Below are 21,439 nucleotides of genomic sequence, written 5' to 3'. Positions count from 1 at the left end.
AGATGCGCAACTTCTGTAAGCACTGCTACCGCTCAATTCCACTACGCAAATACGATGATACGCATGCAATGATTCATTATAAAGGTGTTTTTTTTTGTCAAAGAAACAGAAGTTTTATTTTGGAGTGGTCGATGAGCTGCTGTCAGGATTTCAAGGTCGATAGTCCAGTGTTTTCAGTTCAGTTGTAACGGAGCAAAAGACAAGAATATTATCCATTGCCGCAAACTATCACGTGTCTGCACATGACACCCTCGGAAAAGTTGCAGTTGGAGGAATCCGGCGAGGTGTTTTAAATGGACCGTAGACTGTAGCTTAAAGGAAAACTGCACCTGGAGCGACGGAGTTGACGATAGTCCCATCATCCGCACGCTTATTATTCTGCTCTACGAATTTAAGGGGAGGTTTTCGAACGATGTGACATGACTGCTACCCGAATGTAACAATTAGTCTAACCTTGATGAAATCAGATTGCGCTCTTCCGCCGTGTATTAATTGGAACCAGTCGGGTGCGCACAGTTCTGCGGCCATATGTAGATGAATAATTTAACTGAAGAGGATGCTTTAAACGTACATTCAGTAGAACATTGAAGGCAACCCGGAATAGCCCCCAATTAATTTCAAATGCCATGGTAGCTTATTTGCTTAAACGTAAAGGTCAGAATCTGGGGTTTGCGAGATACATGCTGAATTGATTGGAGACCTTCGGAATTGACCGCCCTGTCATTCATTGCCTGTTGTGTAGGCACGGAATTTTCACGCGCTGTTCTAGCAATCCAACAGCTGAACAACATTGTCTAGGTAGCTCATCCAAACTGACCGCCCCACTACTTCGCATCTGCGCCCCGGCCACTTGAAATGAGGACCGCGTCCCGAGCCTGTTCTGTGTGAAGCCGCGAACACGGGCAATTCCTTCCGTCTCTCCCGTCCGCAGTGAGGCAAGGACATTAAGTCCCCTTTGGCCGTGCTGCAGCCATGGACCAGGACGAGAACAAGAGCGTCTCGAAAAAGACCATAATCACAAAGATTTTCAAAGTTCGCAGGAGGAGAGAGATGCTTTTCGTGCAAGTGTGTTTTCTCTGCAGTGTCCTCTGCATGGCATGGAGCATGTCAGTATTGCTGACAAAGACAGGTGAGTGTGAGCCGGGGAAACTGCTGAGAAACGCGGGGCAGGGAGGACAGCTGAGAATTCTGCGGTGTAATAGTGCACCCTCTAGCCAGCTAGCCATTAGTTATATACCGAGAATTGTCTTTCACCACGCTTATAAAAATACATTTTCAAGGACATGCAAGCAAAGCATTGTCCGAATCATTTATGGTGCCCCCCCCCCCCCCCCCCCCCCAGTATTTCTAGATATTCATCTGCATCAAACCATGTTGAGATAAAATTGGAACCACTGATAAAGTGCATGGTTATTGCTCATAGTTATTCAGTGCAAAATGCTTAGCGAAGTGATGGTTTATAACAATGTCGAGAGGTTTTGAGAAACTCTGCATTTAGTCTCAATGTCGACGCAGTGGCTGTTTGCCTCGGCATTATGACCCAACGCTCTCATGACAACTCCCATATTAATTGTGAGGATACCTCTGTGATTTGGGTCACTATAATTTTTCTTCATCGTGTTCGATTATGCGTTGGTCTTTCCGTATGCCGCAGTGTGCGCGGCTGCAACACGTTAAGAAGCGTGCAAGGTGGCTTACACCTCGACAACCATATACATCACCTCGGATGTAGGCTGTCATAGAACCTCAACAATATTTAATTGTGTGTGTTGGTAACATTTGGTTTGAGCGTTGTCACCCTATGGCAAAACGAGAGCAACCAACCTGGCGCATCAGTCGCTCAGCGTTTGAGAGAGAATGAGCGTAGGCTGTGGTAATGCTGGCATCATCGTGTCTCGCCCAGGGCTTCACACATCATTGCACACTGGACAGGGCCGGCTCTAGCCTTTTGGGCCCTCCTTTACAGTAATTGTATATATTTTTTTACTATGGGGCTGCGAGAACATTTAGCAATTTTATAACATTTCCTGAAATTCTACACATTTTGCCATGACTTATGTCAACTTAAAATTATCTGAGAGAGTGACTAACAAAATCTATGGGGGTCTGGATCCCTGGGCTCTTGCCCTTCATGCCTGGTCGTTAATTTGGATGTGATTACTACAAGTTTAGATTGTTAAATTAGTCTAGCCAACTATCTAAAAAATGTTAGCTGACATTGAGTGAGTGAAATAAGAGAATCTGCTGATGCACAACCACATTTCAAAACTTGCACCTTGTGTATTCCACTATTCTAACTCAATAGTAAGTTTAGACCCCGACTGAGTTGCCCATTCCTGGGCTATATGGTAGGCTGTACAGTGTCAAAAGAGACTAGTGTAAATAGGATAATTTTGTTCAGAAAGTCAGTCTTGTCCAAAAGAGTTTAGTGAGTTAGTCATGACTTGACTTGAGGGGTAGGTTTAGTTGGACATAGCTCATTTGCCCACTCACGGGATACACAGCTGAAATGATTGGACTCTATCCAATCCTACTGCAGAACAGTGTGAGGCAGACCTGTCAATCAGCACAGCAGATACATAAACACATCATGCATTTAACTTGAGAAATACTGCACCAAACACCTTCATGTAAAATTGTGCAAATTACATTTCAGCAAAAACCTCAATTTCTGGAGTTATCCTATATTCATGGACTGTTTTGGGGAAATTATACTGGCTTTTTTCATATGGTGTCTCATGAGAGACAAACCTTTAACTGCCACATCAAACCACACCCAAGACTGAAATTCGGTGTGTTCAGTCGTTCTTTAAGTTGGATGGCTGACCATGTGTGTGACATGCCCAAAAACCAAAGGTTATGGGTCCCCACGCACCTGTCATAAATCACCTCAGGCACGTGTGAACATTCAGAATGAGTTGCCAACACATTAGGAATATGTAATCAGACAAGTAGCCCTGTCCGTTTGCTTTTGAACAGAACATGTGACTGATAAGCACTGTCACTGACATTTTGTTATGACAGCAATAGAGATTTCACCCTAGATCAATTACAAATGACCAAATTATGTCAGTCATCCTTTCTATGGGCAGTAGTGTTTAGGATTGACACTAAGCTCTGAGAGCACAACTTAAACAAAGGACTGGAAGTTTTTTGAAGGACTGTCTGGTTTAGGATTTCTGCTGTCACCTTGGCACATCGGTCAGAATGCAATAAAGGAGAGCGAGACGAGAAATGCAGTTTTAAGGGTAATTAGTATGCACAGTTGAACAGAGGCACATGGGGGGGAAAGTTTGGATGGAGGTTAAGTGTTGGGATTGTAAGGCCTCTAGGTTGGATAGGAATAATGTGTTAGGAATTGTGTCTTGTGAGGCCTTGGAGAAAAGTTAGGATGTGAGGGTCTGGAATGGAGATACAAAAGGGTAACATTAAGAACACAACATAAAAGGTGCAGACATGACAAAGTAGTGCCACGTGATTATGGGGAATAGGCTTAACATATAACCTAGGAGACTGCCAGGATAAACGTAACAAATGAGCATTAGCATGGATATAAGGGATATGACCAGTTTAAACAGCATAACATACATTGTATTCAACACTTTTTTCAGAGAATAAATATATACAGTACCAGTAAAAAGTTTGGACACCTACTCATTCCATGGTTTTTATTTTTTTTACTATTTTAGACATTGTAGAATAATAGTGAAGAAATCAAAACTATGAAATAACATTAATGGAATCATATAGTAACCCCCCCCCCCCAAAGTGTTAAACAAATCAAAATATATTTTATATTTCAGATTCTTCAAAGTAGCCACCCTTTGCCTTGATGACTTCTTTGCACATTCTTGGCATTCTCTCAACCAGCTTCATGAGGAATGCTTTTCCAACAGTCTTGAAGGAGTTCCCACATATGCTGAGCACTTGTTGGCTGCTTTTCCTTCACTCTGCGGTCCCACTCATCCCAAACTATCTCACTTGGGTTGAGGTCGGGTGATTGTGGAGGCCTCATGAAGATGGTTGAGAGAATGCCAAGACTGTGCAAAGCTGTCATCAAGGCAACGGTTGCTAATTTTGAAGAATCTCAAATATAAAATATATTTTGGCTTGTTTAACACTTTTCTTTGGTTACTACATTATTCCATATGTGTTATTTAATAGTTGTGATGTCTTCACTATTTTCTTCACAATGTAGAAAATAGTAAAAATTAAGAAAACCAATAGAATGAGTAGGTGTGTTCAAACTTTTCACAGGTACTGTAAATGAAAAGGCACTCTATCAGTCATGGCCGGTGGAAGGATAGGGCAAACTAAAGCATGCTGCTTAAAAAGGGAACTGGAGAGTGAAAAATGTAGAGGATAGGTGATTAAGAGAGTGGGAACAGGTGTGGTTGGAAGGGGTGTGGCCTAGGGTAATTGGTAGCATTTGGAGTCCTGTAGAGTGACATTACCCTTCACAATAACACCACATGGGCCTTATGGTGCTTTCAAGACACCTCAGAGCAAAAAAAAAAACTAGGTCAAATCATGACGTCAGTGATCTTCATGTCGGAAATCTGAGCTCTAAAAAGATGCCAGAGTTTCTGACTTAAATTCCGAGTTGAAAGACAGAGTTCCCAGTTGTCTTGAACGCACTGATGTCGGAGATTTCCTAGTTCAGAGTTCCTACTGTAGTTCCCAGTTATTTTGAATGCGACAACAGTCCTAACAATTTTGAAACTTCTATTCGATCAAATAAGCCTCACCTAGCAAATTAGTAATGACATATTTTTCTGATCAAATTCAACACTCTCATTGACCTCCATTAAAAAAGTCCTTACTTCGTGGGCTTATTTTTCGTCGACAGATTTTGGGCGGAGAAACCTCTCCCTTTGCCTCTTCCTCTCTGCTGTGACCCTCCACCTCTCCAACCTGGTAGTGGAACATGCCCATCTGCATCCACTCAGGCCCCTGAGCGCAGAAACCCACCATAAATCACCTCGTTATGTTATGTACTGTAAGGCCTATGTCTGACCGCACTGATATGTTGGAGTTTTTATTAATTACATTAAAAACAACAAGAGGCTTAAAAGATTATTCTGGAATGATATACAGACAAGCTTGCCGCAAATCTCTTATTTCCAAAAGGCGGGCTCTAAGGGGACCAAAGTTAAAGCTTTATGGTCAGTAATGGCTTGCCTTTTTTTGCATTTAATCAAGGTTGAATGACCTGTGCACCGTGTGCTGTGATTGTCACCATAAGAGGGTATTTGATAAGAGAGCATGCTGTGTGAATGCCTACCATGATTGGACACGTCTCATGTTTGACCATCACTTTTTGTGAGGCGAGGCAGATGTTGGAGGCAGGTGTTTGATCAGAGAGAAATACAGGTGTAACCCCTCACCTCCCCTCCATTATCTCTTTAATTCTCCCCCCTCCCTAATCCCCTCTGAACGCATCTGACTGCTCTCCATATTGCTCTCAATCCCAAATCACCATAAGAATAGGAACCAGGCATTCGTAATGTCATAATATGCCCATGCCCCCTTTCTGACTCCTGTTTTTATGGATGGGAGTACTCTGGGGTTGTTTGTCTGTGACAAATGTAGTGCCAACAGAATATGGCCAGATGGATGGGAATTGAGTGATGGATTACTTAAGGGTTATGTCTCTCTGTCACCCTCCATTTTGGTTAGAGCAGGGTATGTCTCCATAATGGAGATGGGGAAGGTCGAGTACTTTTGAGAATACGCCAGGTGGTTACAGAGCTAGAGCCAGGCCTGGTCTGACAGGTGTGTGTGTGTGTGTGTGTGTGTGTGTGTGTGTGTGTGTGTGTGTTGTAGGGTGATGGTGAGGGAGATGGCACTGGGACGTCTTAGCAGTGTCAGGGCAGAGAGGAGCCGTGTTTGTGTGGGAGCCGTTCGTGGCACAGGAAGTTGGCAGAGATTGATGGGTGTCATTGGTTCATCTCACTCGCCAGCTAATTGGACTGAGTTGCAGGATGAATATGCCCTCTGTTTCTCTCTCTCTCTCTCTGTAGTCCTAATAGGGCCCTATAAAATCTGTTAGATTTCTTTCCTGATTCTGTGAATCTTTTTCCAAAATTCTGTTTTGTTTTTCCAGGTTTCAGTTTTCCTAGTCTTGTCAGCTTTTTTGCTGACATCATTTTGAGAAAAACAAAACAATTGGATGTTCTAGGTCTACAACAATGCTTAAACCAGATCAGGAGACCACCTTTGAGGTCTGGGGAAAAAATACATGTTGAATTTTGAGTGTAGTTATCCTTTAATGTAGGTGAGCACCAGCCAGAGACCAGTGTTTCTGTAGCGCTCATGTGATTGCAGAGTTTGCAAAACAAAAGGCCACTGGACTGATGCAAATATTCATGATATCATTCTGCCAGATAGACATGGGCTACTTTGTAGTTAGCATTTAATTGTTTTTTGGGAAAGCTTTTCCATCTACCAGCAGACAGTTATCGTTAGCATTGACGCTAACGGCTACACAAAGTGAAGACTAGACATACGCATGCAAACACCTCGCACAACAAACCGATGGGGGCATTCCTGTTCCCTTTCAGAAGGTTGCATGTAAATATCAATCACTAATGCATTATGATTAACTTGAGCAAATTAATGCACCTTTTGAATAACTTCAATGTATTTAGTTTTTTTTCCTACTAAGTTAAAAACGTTAAATGGCAAACATTTGTCTCCACCCTATGGCAAAATATGTAAAATTGCAGCAAAACGCACAGAATTACATTCCCATCAAAGTTGCCCATACCTGATCTACAGCTACCCTTTGGTTTCCCATTCAAGGTTTTAACCAAGCTCAATTCTGCTTGGCTATGACATTTGTTACTGACTATTACCAATGTGCTATCGTGAGAGTGATTGAGAGGTCATCACTTAAAAAACGAAATAGATTCACTGCTACTATCAAAGTCATCCTCAAGGGTAATAAGTTTAACAGAGCAAATTCAATTTGTCCACACTTGTATCAATCATCAATGTTGCTATTGCTATCATCGACAGTAATTGTTGATCCCGAGGCTGCTATCTCTTATAGAATTCAGATGTCGTAACGCATCTTAATGTCTTAACTCAAAGCTCGAGTCTGGTTGGTCTGTTCAGTTCTTGACCGTGACTTGACCAAAAATCAATACCCCAAGGGAAAGGTTAGTCAGTCATTCAGTTAAGACACTCATCCCTTTTCTGTTGGTGGTTGAAATCAGTGAGCCTATAATCTAACTGGGGTTACAAACACTGACAGGTTGTAAATCTGGGTTCTTTGCACATTCCAATCTCATTGAAAACCTTCGAGAAATGACTGATGGAAAGCCAGAAGCGTCGCAAGTTGGCCCTGTGTATGGGTGATTTGCATCCAGTAATCGGGAATTAAACAGTTCTCATTTTGTATTCATCCCACTTGAAACCCTTAACAGTCAAACCTGAAAGGATGGGGGAAATTCATTGTATTTATTTATGTCACCTTTATTTAACCAGGTAGGCTAGTTGAGAACAAGTTCTCATTTACAATTGCGACCTGGCCAAGATAAAGCAAAGCAGTTAGACACATACAACAACACAGAGTTACACATGGAGTAAAACAAACATACAGTAGAAAAATAAGTCTATATATACACGATGTGAGCAAATGAAGGGAGGTAAAGGCACAAAAAAAGGCCATGGTGGCAAAGTAAATGCAATATAGCAAGTAAAACAGTGGAATGGTACATTTGCAGTGGGAGAATGTGCGAAATAAAAATAATGGTTGCAAAGGAGCTAAATAAATAAATAAATAAATAAATACAGTAGGGGAAACGGTAGTTGTTTGGGCTAAATTATAGATGGGCTATGTACAGGTGCAGTAATCTGTGAGCTGCTCTGACAGCTGGTGCTTAAAGCTAGTGAGGGAGATACAGTGGGGCAAAAAATTATTTAGTCAGCCACCAATTGTGCAAATTCTCCTACTTAAAAAGATGAGAGGCCTGTAATTTTCATCATAGGTACACTTTAACTATGACAGACAAAATGAGAGAAAAAAATCCAGAAAATCACATTGTAGGATTTTTAATGAATTTATTTGCAAATTATGGTGGAAAGTAAGTATTTGGTCAATAACAAAAGTTTATCTCAATACTTTGTTATATACCCTTTGTTGGCAATGACAGAGGTCAAACGTTTTCTGTAAGTCTTCACAAGTTTTTCACACACTGTTTGCTGGTATTTTGGCCCATTCCTCCATGCAGATCTCCTCTAGAGCAGTGATGTTTTGGGGCTGTTGCTGGGCAACACGGACTTTCAACTCCCTCCAAATATTTTCTATGGGGTTGAGATCTGGAAGATTGCTAGGCCATTCCAGGACCTTGAAATGCTTCTTACGAAGCCACTCCTTCGTTGCCCGGGCGGTGTGTTTGGGATCGTTGTCATGCTGAAAGACCCAGCCACGTTTCATCTTCAATGCCCTTGCTGATGGAAGGAGGTTTTCACTCAAAATCTCACGATACATGGCACCATTCATTCTTTCCTTTACACGGATCAGTCGTCCTGGTCCCTTTGCAGAAAAACAGCCCCAAAGCATGATGTTTCCAAATCAAAAATCAAAAAATCAAATCAAAATTTATTTTATATAGCCCTTCGTACATCAGCTGATATCTCAAAGTGCTGTACAGAAACCCAGCCTAAAACCCCAAACAGCAAGCAATGCAGGTGAAGAAGCACGGTGGCTAGGAAAAACTCCCTAGAAAGGCCAAAACCTAGGAAGAAACCTAGAGAGGAACCAGGCTATGTGGGGTGGCCAGTCCTCTTCTGGCTGTGCCGGGTGGAGATTATAACAAAACATGGTCAAGATGTTCAAATGTTCATAAATGACCAGCATGGTCGAATAATAATAAGGCAGAATAGTTGAAACTGGAGCAGCAGCACAGTCAGGTGGACTGGGGACAGCAAGGAGTCATCATGTCAGGTATTCCTGGGGCATGGTCCTAGGGCTCAGGTCCTCCGAGAGAGAGAAAGAAAGAGAGAATTAGAGAGAGCATATGTGGGATGGCCAGTCCTCTTCTGGCTGTGCCGGGTGGAGATTATAACAGAACATGGCCAAGATGTTCAAATGTTCATAAATGATCAGCATGGTCGAATAATAATAAGGCAGAACAGTTGAAACTGGAGCAGCAGCACAGCCAGGTGGACTGGGGACAGCAAGGAGTCATCATGTCAGGTAGTCCTGGGGCATGGTCCTAGGGCTCAGGTCCTCCGAGAGAGAGAAAGAGAGAAGGAGAGAATTAGAGAACGCACACTTAGATTCACACAGGACACCGAATAGGACAGGAGAAGTACTCCAGATATAACAAACTGACCCTAGCCCCCCGACACATAAACTACTGCAGCATAAATACTGGAGGCTGAGACAGGAGGGGTCAGGAGACACTGTGGCCCACTCCGAGGACACCCCCGGACAGGGCCAAACAGGAAGGATATAACCCCACCCACTTTGCCAAAGCACAGCCCCCACACCACTAGAGGGATATCTTCAACCACCAACTTACCATCCTGAGACAAGGCTGAGTATAGCCCACAAAGACCTCCGCCACGGCACAACTTAAGGGGGGGGGGGGGGGCGCCAACCCAGACAGGATGACCACATCAGTGACTCAACCCACTCAGGTGACGCACCTCCTCCAGGGACGGCATGAGAGAGCCCCAGTAAAGCCAGTGACTCAGCCCCTGTAATAGGGTTAGAGGCAGAGAATCCCAGTGGAAAGAGGGGAACCGGCCAGGCAGAGACAGCAAGGGTGGTTCGTTGCTCCAGAGCCTTTCCGTTCACCCTCCCACTCCTGGGCCAGACTACACTCAATCATATGACCCACTGAAGAGATGAGTCTTCAGTAGAGACTTAAAGGTTGAGACCGAGTTTGCGTCTCTGACATGGGTAGGCAGACCGTTCCATAAAAATGGAGCTCTATAGGAGAAAGCCCTGCCTCCAGCTGTTTGCTTAAAAATTCTAGGGACAATTAGGAGGCCTGCGTCTTGTGACCGTAGCGTACGTGTAGGTATGTACGGCAGGACCAAATCAGAGAGATAGATAGGAGCAAGCCCATGTAATGCTTTGTAGGTTAGCAGTAAAACCTTGAAATCAGCCCTTGCTTTGACAGGAAGCCAGTGTAGAGAGGCTAGCACTGGAGTAATATGATTACATTTTTTGATCCCCCATGCTTCACAGTAGGTATGGTGTTCTATGGATACAACTCAGCATTCGTTGTCCTCCAAACACGACGAGTTGAGTTTTTACCAAAAAGTTATATTTTGGTTTCATCTGACCATATGACATTCTCCCAATCTTCTTCTGGATCATCCAAATGCTCTCTAGCAAACTTCAGACGGGCCTGGCACTGCAGGATTTGAGTGCCTGGCGGCGTAGTGTGTTACTGATGGTAGGCTTTGTTACTTTGGTCCCAGCTGTCTGCAGGTCATTCACTGTGGTTCTGGGATTTTTGCTCACCGTTCTTGTGATCATTTTGACCCCACGGGGTATCTTGCGTGGAGCCCCAGATCGAGGGAGATTATCAGTGGTCTTGTATGTCTTCCATTTCCTAATAATTGCTCCCACAGTTGATTTCTTCAAACCAAGCTGCTTACCTATTGCAGATGCAGTCTTCCCAGCCTGGTGCAGGTCTACAATTTTGTTTCTGGTGTCCTTTAACAGCTCTTTGGTCTTGGCTATAGTGGAGTTTGGAGTGTGACTGTTTGAGGTGGTGGACAGGTAACAAGTGGAGGACAGAGTAGCCTCTTAAAGAAGGCAGGTCTGTGAGAGCCAGAAATCTTGCTTGTTTGTAGGTGACCAAATACTTATTTTCCACCATAATTTGCTGGATTTTTTTTTCTTCTCATTTTGTCTGTCATAGTGTACCTATGATGATAATTACAGGCCTCTTTCATCTTTTTAAGTGGGAGAACTTGCGCAATTGGTGGCTGACTAAATACCTTTTTGCCCCACTGTAAGTGTTTTCAGTTTCAGAGATTTTTGTATTGAAGCCTACAATGCATTTACTTATCAATTTAGTTTGTGGTAGAATTTCCATGCATATCCATTAGTTTCAAATGATCAATATTACAATCATTGTCATTTAATTATTTTTTTAAACCTATATTTAACCAGGCAAGTCAGTTAAGAACGACATATTTGTACCTTGTCAGCTCGGGGGTTTGAACTTGCAACCTTCCGGTTACTAGTCCAACGCTCTAACCACTAGGCTACCCTGCCACCCCATGAATGCATCTGTATTTTTCAGCACCCTTTTCACAGATACATTGGTTATGTCTTGTTCAATGTTACTCAGTGGTGAGAAAAAGTACTCAATTGTCATACGTGAGTAAAAGTAAAGATACCTTAATAGAAAATGATTCAAAGTAATAATACTTGAGTAAAATTTTTAAAGTATCTGGTTTGAAATGTACTGAAGTACAGTGGTGTAAAAAAGTAAATGCTATGCATCAAATTCTTTATATTAAGCAAACCAGATGGCACGTTGTTTTTTTCGGACAGCCAGGGGATCTCTCTGACATTATTTACAAAAAGGCATTATTTGTGTTTAGTGAGTTCGCCAGATCGGAGGCAGTAGGGATGACAACGCGTTATATTGCTAGGTGTGTGAATACAATCATATTGCTCTCCTGTGTGAGCATTCAAAATGTTAAAAGGACTTTTGAAGGAAAATGCATGGGAGTAAAAAGTGTTATTTAGGAATGTAGCGGAGTAGAATTTGTCAAATATATAAATAGTAAAGTACAGATACTATTTAAGCAGTTTTTTGGGGTATCTTAAAGTATTTTTAATTAAGTACTTAATAACACTGATGTTACTCAACTTCTTTATGTAACATGGCTATGATTTTCCGTGAGCAAGGATGCCTCTTTTCTTCCAGGGTACGGAATAACATTAAAAAATGGACACGAGAAGCATGAACATTGGGGAAGGAAGCTCATGGGACATGAACCCGACAACGACAACGAGACCGAGTCGAAGAACTGCACAGAGCCAGGTATGCTCCCATCACTGGAGAAAACTACTGTCGACCATGGCAATAGTTGTGCATTTATTATTTGTATCCTGATTACTGTAGTCCTAAAAAATGTACAGGAGTTACCTCTGGTTCGTTCAGCCATTCCTATGGGGGAAATTAATGGGGAAAGAATGGGGTTTTGGGATAAATACAGAAAATAAGGTCTCAGGTTAACACAGGCTTAGGAGATCTTTTACGTTTTGATCTGAGATAATATCAGTCAGTTAACATGATCTTTATGAATTATGAAGCCTTTATGCCTTATGTTCTTGTTTTGATAACATACCCACATTAAAAAATGCTATAGTATACTATGGTATAAATACTATAGTATTCACTGTAGTATTTTTGCAGGCTTTGCTGTAGTATTCATCAGGGTTACCCAACTTGTGGCCGTTTTATTTGTCCCCCCCAAGTCTTCTGAACAAAAAGTGATGTATTTATTTTGTATTTTTTTTTCCTCGCTGGACATAAAAGATTGTAAAAACACCAGTTATTTTAATTTAGCAAATCTGTTCCCAATTATTCCCATTCTTAATAGATACACATGATCATATACAAATGTAAGCAAAGTTTGAAATGATCATGTTTTTGTAAAATTTTTTATCTATTTGTGATTCTTGCAGTCTACAAATGATTTGTAATTATGTTCCGGCCCCCTGACCATACGCTCACAAAAAAAACCCAGCCTGCGTTTGAATCTAGTTGAGGATCCCTGCTGACATGCCATAATGTTAAATAATGGTGTTGTATTAATTGTGACAGGCTCACATTTTACTGGTACAGCATATCCCCACTATTTATTTTACCGTACCGAACCGTACCCCCTTATTTTAACCCCTGAATGTGTTACAGCGACGAAATCACGCTCTCCTGCTGCGCTACGATGTTAGTGGCTGTGATGAAGGGTTCAGCCAGTAGTTAATGAACAGTCGGGAGAGTGAATGAAATGGTAGGAGGGACATCCCAGCTTCAAATGGTGTCAGATTTCACATCCTGCTTCACAAAGGCAGAAGAGACATACTCCTAGGTCTGTGAGAATCAGGGCTAATGCTCAAGCAAGCCAGTTCCATCTATGGTGTTCACAGATGAATTTATAAGCGAAAATGTCAGTCGGAACCGGTACCAGAACAACGCAGATCCCTAAAACAGGGGACTTTGCATCTTTAAACACTCTGAGGGTGACACGAGGTAACAGACACTTTGGAAGGTTGTGTTTCCGGCTATTTATAGTTTCTTTGTGACACATTTGGCCCAATGGAGATTGGGTGTCTGTTTCTCATTACCAGCCACAGCTAGCAGAATCCTTTGGGGGCCTCACTGAAAGTGTTAAGGGTTGAAGCGTCGTTTTATAAGAGGAAGTTTTGTCAGTGTTAAGTGTTGGAAGTGTTTACTTCAATCTAGGCCTCCATGATTGTTATATGAGTTAACACTTAGTGTTAAAAATAACACATTTTTAACTCTACAATAGTTTCCCTATCTATAATTGGAGGATGAGTAATTTATTTATATTTTTTATATTACTCTCAAAGTATATTGGATTTGTATTGTCAAGCACTTTGAACATTTAGAGCATTAACTAATTTAAACACAGTAGGGTCCTTTTCAGACGAGTGCCAGTTGACAAGATTATGTGCTGAAAATTTTACGATTTCTAATCCAGAGGGGGATTATTTAATTTTTTGTTTGTTTACGTCTTCTTGCCCACTGCAGGCAGACTGCCCCACTCATTCCTATTTTCTCCATCCCATTCCTTTTGTTCTACCCTTCTCCTGGCAAAAAAATAAGTTTTATAATCTAAAATCATGGCTATTTTACATGCTCTGCTCATATGAGAGCACAGTTTTGTTTCCAGGAATAAGCTCAGTGTGAGTCTCCCCATGCGCTCCACCTCAGCCTCGGCCACCTGGGGCAGAGCATGGAGATGTGGGCTGGGGATGGCACCAGGGTAGTCTATATGGATGGATGCTTATTATTATTATTATTATTATTATTATTATTATTATCCTAGTTTAAAAAAAATCCTGAGTATGTACCCCATCTAAAGTTGCACGTAATTAGGCCAGTGTTTGTGAGATGCATAGATTATCTTCCGCCTGATTTGGTCTTCTCTTTCCTCCTCATCATTACCTCTTCGCTTAGTAGTTCTGGGTTCACCAGAGGTGCTAATGTTGATCAGAGCTGGATGACGCTTAATGATGACCGTTGTCGTAAATTAGGTTTATTGGCCATTCAGCAATATTACGTTCTTAGAAATACACTTTTTTTTTTCTATTGAAAAAAGCTACAAATTATGTTGCTGGTACACTAGACTATGAAGCACAGGGATCAAATAAAAAACAATATATAATGATATTTTACTTCATTCACAGAATCATTATTGCTTCCGTATTTTTTCTTTTTTGACCCATCACTCACTTGAGTCATTAACCCTCACTCTGATCTAATTAAAACGTGTGTTTTAGAGATTTAATTTCTCCTTTGACTGTCCTAATGATGAATGCAAACTGTTGTACTGCTGTAGCTGTAGTTCTGCTTAATTTGAAAGCAGTACTGTTTTATTGCAAAACTCATGTTTTATTAGCCCTTACACGGTGACGTGATCCAAATTGGCGAGGGAACAATTTATTTGCCACTTGTACTTTGTTACAGGCACTTACTCAAATGCTGCGGGTCTTTTAAATGATTGAATTTCTTTCAGGCCCCCAATGCTAATTTAAAGCTGCAGACTTGACACTACTTTTTTTGTGTGGGGGAGATGGAATGCAAGGTTAAATCGCAGGAGGAATATATTGGCCAAATACTGTACATTTACTATTTTTTTTTCTTCCCAGTAGCATAATTCATATTCTATGGTACATTAGAACTGAATGCTAGTTTCAAATACATGCAAATTAAAAATTGCATATCACGACATTTCGATTTGAAATCTTTTGGACATAAGAGAAACCTTGAGGGAATCATATTTGAGTCAGAAAAGGGTGTTCATATGATAGGGAAGATATACAAAACCTTGCAGAGAGCCTAATACAATTTTTAGATTTTTTTTTAACTATTGGAACTAAGACTTGAAAAGAACTGACATTGGCACAAGATGGAGGGAAAGTTGAAGCATAAATTACAGTTAACAAAAATATACACTTAATCCAGTATAAACTACAGAATTTATTATACAAGAGACAAAATTCACAAATTCTACAGCACAACGGCAGAGTCATGTCTTAAGTACAAAACCAATAATGACTCAATAATCCGTGCTTTCTGGGAATGCTATAAAGTCCAAAAGTTATGGGCGGGGCTAGAAAGTTGGCTGTTAGAAGTATTACAATGTAAACCTTTGTTCTGTCAGTCTGCATATTTCAAGACATGGCATATGGGAGTGTAGTGAGATACCCAATGGGTTGGACACTTCACTTCTCGTCACTCAACTTGAAAAAAATGTACACTAAAAGCATCAATAACACAATCTAAAGATTTATTTATTTGAAAAAATGAATTGGTACAATTTTAAGGCCAAGTGGCAAACAATAATTCAGGCACTGGGGGTGGGGGTGTGAACATGCGGGTCTAGGCAGATGAGATGAAGTCCTTGTTTGTGTGCGTCTCCGCAAGTTGTTGTTCGTTTAAGTTTGTATCTGGAATGAAAAAAAAAAAACTAATAATATATATATAAAAAAAAGATTTGAATGCTAAAAAGCAAAGTAGAACTGAAAAATAAAGCAAAGGTTATTATGGCTTTAGTTTCTAGTATGTAATAATCCCCTGGGGGATTTTTTGATTACAGTGGTTTTAGATACTGCATCACACTAATCTGGAAGAAGGAACAAGGGAGGGAGGGATGTGGAGGGGGAGAGGTGAGTGTATGTTGCGTGTTTTTGGCATGGAGCGAGAGGAGAAGGTGAGTCACACTGCCCCCAAAATTGACACGTTATGGTGCTGGCAGCCTTGATACGGCTGTGTGTATATATACACACACTACTGGTCAAAAGTTTTAGTACACCTACTCATTGAAGGGGTGTTTCTTTATTTTTTTACTATTTTCTACATTGTAGAATAATAGTGAAGATATCAAACTATGTAGAATCATCTAGTAACCCCCCCAAAAGTGGTAATTAAACAAATCAAAATATATTTTTTATTTTAGATTGTGCAAAGCTGTCATCAAGGCAAAGGGTGGCTACTTTGAATAATCTTGGCATTCTCTCAACCAGCTTCATGAGGTATTCACCTCATGAAGTTCCCACATATACTGAGCACTTGTTGGCAGCTTTTCAATCACTCTGCAGTCCAACTCATCCCAAACCATCTCAATTGGGTTGAGGTTGGTTGATTGTCGAGGCCATGTCATCTGATGCAGCACTCCATCACTCTCCTTCTTGGTCAACTAGCCTAGAGGTGGGGTTTGGGTCATTGTCCTGTTGAAAAACAAAGGATAGTCCCACTATTGCTGCAGAATGCTGTGGTAGCCATGCTGGTTAAGTATGCTGTGAATTCTAAATAAATCGCTGACAGCGTCACCAGCAAAGCACCATCACACCTCCTGATCCATGTTTCACTGTGGGAACCACACATGCGGAGATCATCTGTTCACCTACTCTGCGTCTCACAAAGACTCGGCGGCTGGAATCAAAAATCTCAAATGACATTTTATTTGTCACATACATGTGTTTAGAAGATGTTATTGTGGGGGTAGCAAAATGCATGTGCTTCTAATTCCGACAGTGCAGTAATATCTAACAATGTCACAACAAATACCTAATACACACAAATCTAAGTAATGGAATTAAGAATATTTAAATATATGGACGAGCAATGTCAGAGCAGCATACACTGAGATACAGTAGATAGTATAGACTACAGTTAAAGTCGGAAGTTTACATACACCTTAGCCAAATGCATTTAAACTCAGATTTTCACAATTACTGACATTTAATCCTAGTAAAAAATGTACCTGTTTTAGGTCAGTTAGGATCACCACTTCATTTTAAGAATGTGAAATGTCAGAATAATAGTAGAGAATTATTTATTTCAGCTATTATTTCTTTCATCACATTCCCAGTGGGTCAGAAGTTTACATGCATTCAATTAGTATTTGGTAGCATTGCCTTTAAATGGTTTAACTTAGGTCAAACGTTTCAGGTAGCCTTCCACAAGCTTCCCACAATAAGTTGGGTGAATTTTGACCCGTTCCTCCTGACAGAGCTGGTATAACTGAGTCAGGTTTGTAGGCCTCTTTGCTTGCACATGTTTTTTCAGTTCTGCCCACACATTTTCTATAGGATTGAGGTCAGGGCTTTGTGATGGAAACTCCAATACCTTGACTTTGTTGTCCTTAAGCCATTTTGTCACATTGTTCATTTGGAAGACCCATTTGCGACCAAGCTTTAACTTCCTGACTGATGTCTTGAGATGTTGCTTCAATATAGCCACATACGTTTCCTGCCTCATGATGCCATCTATTTGGTGAAGTGCACCAGTCCCTCCTGCTGCAAAGCACCCCCACAACATGATGCTGCCACCCCCGTGCTTCACGGTTGGGATGATGTTCTTCAGCTTGCAAGCATTCCCTTTTTTCCCTCCAAACATAACTATGGTCATTATGGCCAAACAGTTATATTTTTGTTTCATCAGACCAGAGGACATCTGAGCGGTATGATGGCTGCGTGGTCCCATGGTGTTTATACTTGCATACTATTGTTTGTACAGATGAACATGGTACCTTCAGGTGTTTGGAAATTGCTCCCAAGGATGAACCAGACTTGTGGAGGTCTATTTTTTTCTGAGGTCTTGGCTGGTTTCTTTTGATTTTCCCATGATGTCAAGCAAAGAGGCACTGAGTTTGAAGGTAGGCCTTGAAATACATCCACAGGTACACTTCCAATTGACTCAAATGATTCAATTAAACTATCAGAAGCTTCTAAAGCCATTACTTAGTTTTCTGGAATTTTCCAAGCTGTTTTAAAGGCACAGTCAACTTAGTGTATGTGAACTTCTGACCTACTGGAATTGTGATACAGTGAAATAATCTGTATATGAACAATTGTTGGAAAAATGACTTGTGCCATCCACAAAATAGATGTCCTAACCGACTTGCCAAACTATAGTTTGTTAACAAGAAATTTGTGGAGTGGTTGAAAAACAAGTTTTAATGACTCCAACCTAAGTGTATGTAAACCTCCGACTTCAACTGTACATGTGAGATGAGTAATGCAAGATATGTAAACATTATTAAAGGGACTTTATTAAAGTGTCTAGTGTTCCATTTATTAAAGTGGCCAATGATTTTAAGTCTGTGTATTTAGTCTGCAGCCTCTCTGTGCTAGTGATGGTAATTTAACAGTCTGATGGCCTTGAAATAGAAGCTGTTTTTCAGTCTCCTTTGTCCCAGCTTTGACAGATTTCCACTGGGCTAATGTCCATTGCTTGTGTTTCTTGGCCCAAGCAAGTCTCTTCTTATTATTATTGGTGTCCTTTAGTAGTGGTTTCTTTGCAGCAATTTGACCATGAAGGCCTGATTCATGTAGTCTCCTATGTTGATGTTGATGTGTCTGATATGTGAACTCTATGAAGCATTTATTTGTGCTGCAATCTGAGTTGCAGTTAATTGCTGATTTCTGAGACTGGTAATTCTAATGAACTTATCCACTGCAGCAGAAGTAACTCTGGATCTTCCTTTCCTGTGGCGGTCCTCAAGAGAGCCAGTTTCATCAAAGCGCTTGATGGTTTTTGCGATTGCACTTGAAGAAACTTTCAAAGTTCTTGAAATTTTCTGTATTAACTGATGGACTGTAATTTGTCTTAGCTCATTTGAGCTGTTCTTGCCATAATATGGACTTCAAATAGGGCTACCTTCTGTATACCAACCCTAACTTGTCACAACACAACTGATTGGTTCAAACGCATTAAGGAAAGAAATTCATTTGATTTGAAATTCCACAAATTAATTAATCATCCATTAAGAATGATGGAGGCCACTGTGTTCTTGGGGCGCTTCACTGCTGCAACATTTTTTGGTACCCTTCCCCAGATCTGTTCCTCGACACAATCCTGTCTCTGAGCTCTATGGACTATTCCTTCAACCTCATGGTTTGGTTTTTGCTCTGAAATACACTGTCAATTATATAGACAGGTGTGTGCCTTTCCAGAGCATGTCCAATCGATTGAATTTACCGTAGGAGGACTCTAATCAAGTTGTAGAAACATCTCAAGGGTGTCCAATGGAAATAGGATGCACTTGAGCTCAATTTTGAGTCTCGTAGCAAAGGGTGTGAATAGTTACGTAAATAAGGTATTTCTGTCTATTAATTTGAATACATTTGCAAACATTTCTACAAACCTGTTTTTTTCTTTGTCATTATGGGGATTGTTTGTATATTGCTGAGATGTTTTATTTGATTAAAATCAATTTCAGAATAAGGCTGTAACGTAACAAAATGTGGAAAAAGTCAAGGTTTCTGAATACTTTCCGACGGCACTGTGTATATACATATATGTGTGTTTGTGTGTCTGCGAGAGAGACGGGGCTGGAGAAAATGAGGTACAGTAGAGGCTGTAGGATAATTGACTTAAGGGTTGAGTGCCAGAGTCAGAAGTGTGGCGGTGAGAAGCCGTAGCCTGCTCTTCAGCCCAGCCTCCCTGCTCACCCTCCCTTGGTGGCGAGTCATGCAGGTTTGTCCATTTTGGGAAACACCAGAAGGCATTTTAAAAGGGGAATTACACAAGCAGAGGATTATGCTGCTACCGCGTAATGGAACCTGACCTTGCTTCTGCTTCTTGCTCGCAAGCCAACAGGAAAAACAATACAGGGCCTTGTTCATTTGCCACCAAACGGGAGAAAGTGGACTGAAGCGATTCCGTGAAGGTGGCTACACGGAATCGTTTCCCGGCCCCGTCAGCAAAAGTTTGCGCACTCAGTTCGTAATCAGAAATCTCGTTGTTTACCTAGCAGTGGACATGATCACGTGCAGCTCATGAAAGTTAACAAACACGTGATCAGATGGTTATTGTCTACAACATCGCAGATGTCATCTGAGGATTGATTACCGAGAAAGATAGCAAGCCAGCGAGGCAAAGGAAAATATTAGGAAGTTGTTGCTAATGTTTGGTACACTCCGAGTACTTGTTGAACATAGCTATAACTATCAGTCTCTAGTGTTTTCATGTTCGTCACTTAAGTTTGTCAAGGTCTCGACATCAGCGTAAGCGTGATAAACAAAACATTGCTCTATTGCAAACGCTCATTTCCTTTTTCCATTGCAAAACGTTTTAAAATGTTGGGTACCCCATTGAACAGAACCCAGTAGAGAGAATGGGTGAATGAGTGAGTGTACCAGGAGGCTGAAAGATTTTTGCAAGGGCCCTCCTCAAAAAGTTCTACAGCTGCACCATTGAGAGCATCTTGACTGGCTGCATCACCACTTGGCACGGCAACTGCAAAGCAACCGACTGCGACGCTCGACAGAGAGTGGTGAGTACGGCCCACTACATCACTGGGCCCGAGCTCCCTGTCATCCTGGACTTCTATACCAGATGGTGTCAGAGCTCAGAGTCCCAAAACATTTTCAAAGACTCCAGTCACCCAAGACTGTCTTCTGCTACTTCATGGCAAGCCATACAAATGCAACAAGTCTGGAAACAAAATAACCCTGAACAACTTCTACCCCACAAGCCTTAAGCTTGCTAAGCAATACTGTTAAATAGCCTATCAAATGGCTACCCAGACTAACTGCATTGAGCCTTTTTATGCACAGACTCTCTTGCACTGACTCTATGCGCACACACTGGACTCTACCCACACACTCACACCTATTTACACTGACACCCCAACACACACACTACATACGCCCACACACACAAGCGCGAACATGCGCACACATGCATACTGACGCCAAACACACACACTTTCACACTCGCCACATACGCTGCTGTGCCTGTCTATTATCTATCCTTTTGCCTAGCCACTTTATCCCTACCTACAGTGCCTTCAGAAATGATTCCCACCATTTGACTTTCTCCACATGTTACAGCCTGAATTTAAAATGGATTCCATTTAGATTTTGTTTCACTGATCTACACACAATAACCCATAATGTCAAAGTGGAATTATATATTTTTTGAACAGGTTTATAAATTCATAAAAATTAAAAGCTGAAATGTCCTGAGTCAATAAGTATTCAACCCCTTTGTTATGGCAAGCCTCAATAAGCTTAGGACTAACAATTTGCTTAACAAGTCACATAAGTTGCATGGACTCACTCTGTGGGCAATAATAGTGTTTAACAAGATTTTTAAATGACAAACTCATCTCTGTAGCCGACACATACAATTATCTGTAAGGTCTCTCAGTGGAGCAGTGCATCTCAAACACAGATTCAACCACAAAGACCATGGAG

At 41.2% G+C, this 21,439-nt stretch overlaps 1 protein-coding gene across 1 annotated transcript in view; it reads left to right on the top strand.

Moving 5' to 3' along the window:
• The first annotated feature begins 237 nt into the window (after positions 1 to 237).
• Positions 238 to 21,439, top strand: part of LOC110529773 (sodium/potassium/calcium exchanger 4) — a 77,579-nt gene continuing 56,377 nt past the window's right edge. Inside the window, exons 1-2 of the mRNA XM_021612293.2 lie at positions 238 to 1,129; positions 11,910 to 12,026. Of these exons, the coding sequence (XP_021467968.1) occupies positions 973 to 1,129; positions 11,910 to 12,026 (274 nt within the window). The 5' untranslated portion in view covers positions 238 to 972. The remainder of the gene's footprint in view (positions 1,130 to 11,909; positions 12,027 to 21,439) is intronic.

Source organism: Oncorhynchus mykiss, chromosome 8 (assembly GCF_013265735.2).
Source record: "Oncorhynchus mykiss isolate Arlee chromosome 8, USDA_OmykA_1.1, whole genome shotgun sequence".
NCBI lineage: Eukaryota > Metazoa > Chordata > Actinopteri > Salmoniformes > Salmonidae > Oncorhynchus > Oncorhynchus mykiss.
This window is presented reverse-complemented; position numbering and strand designations above follow the sequence as displayed.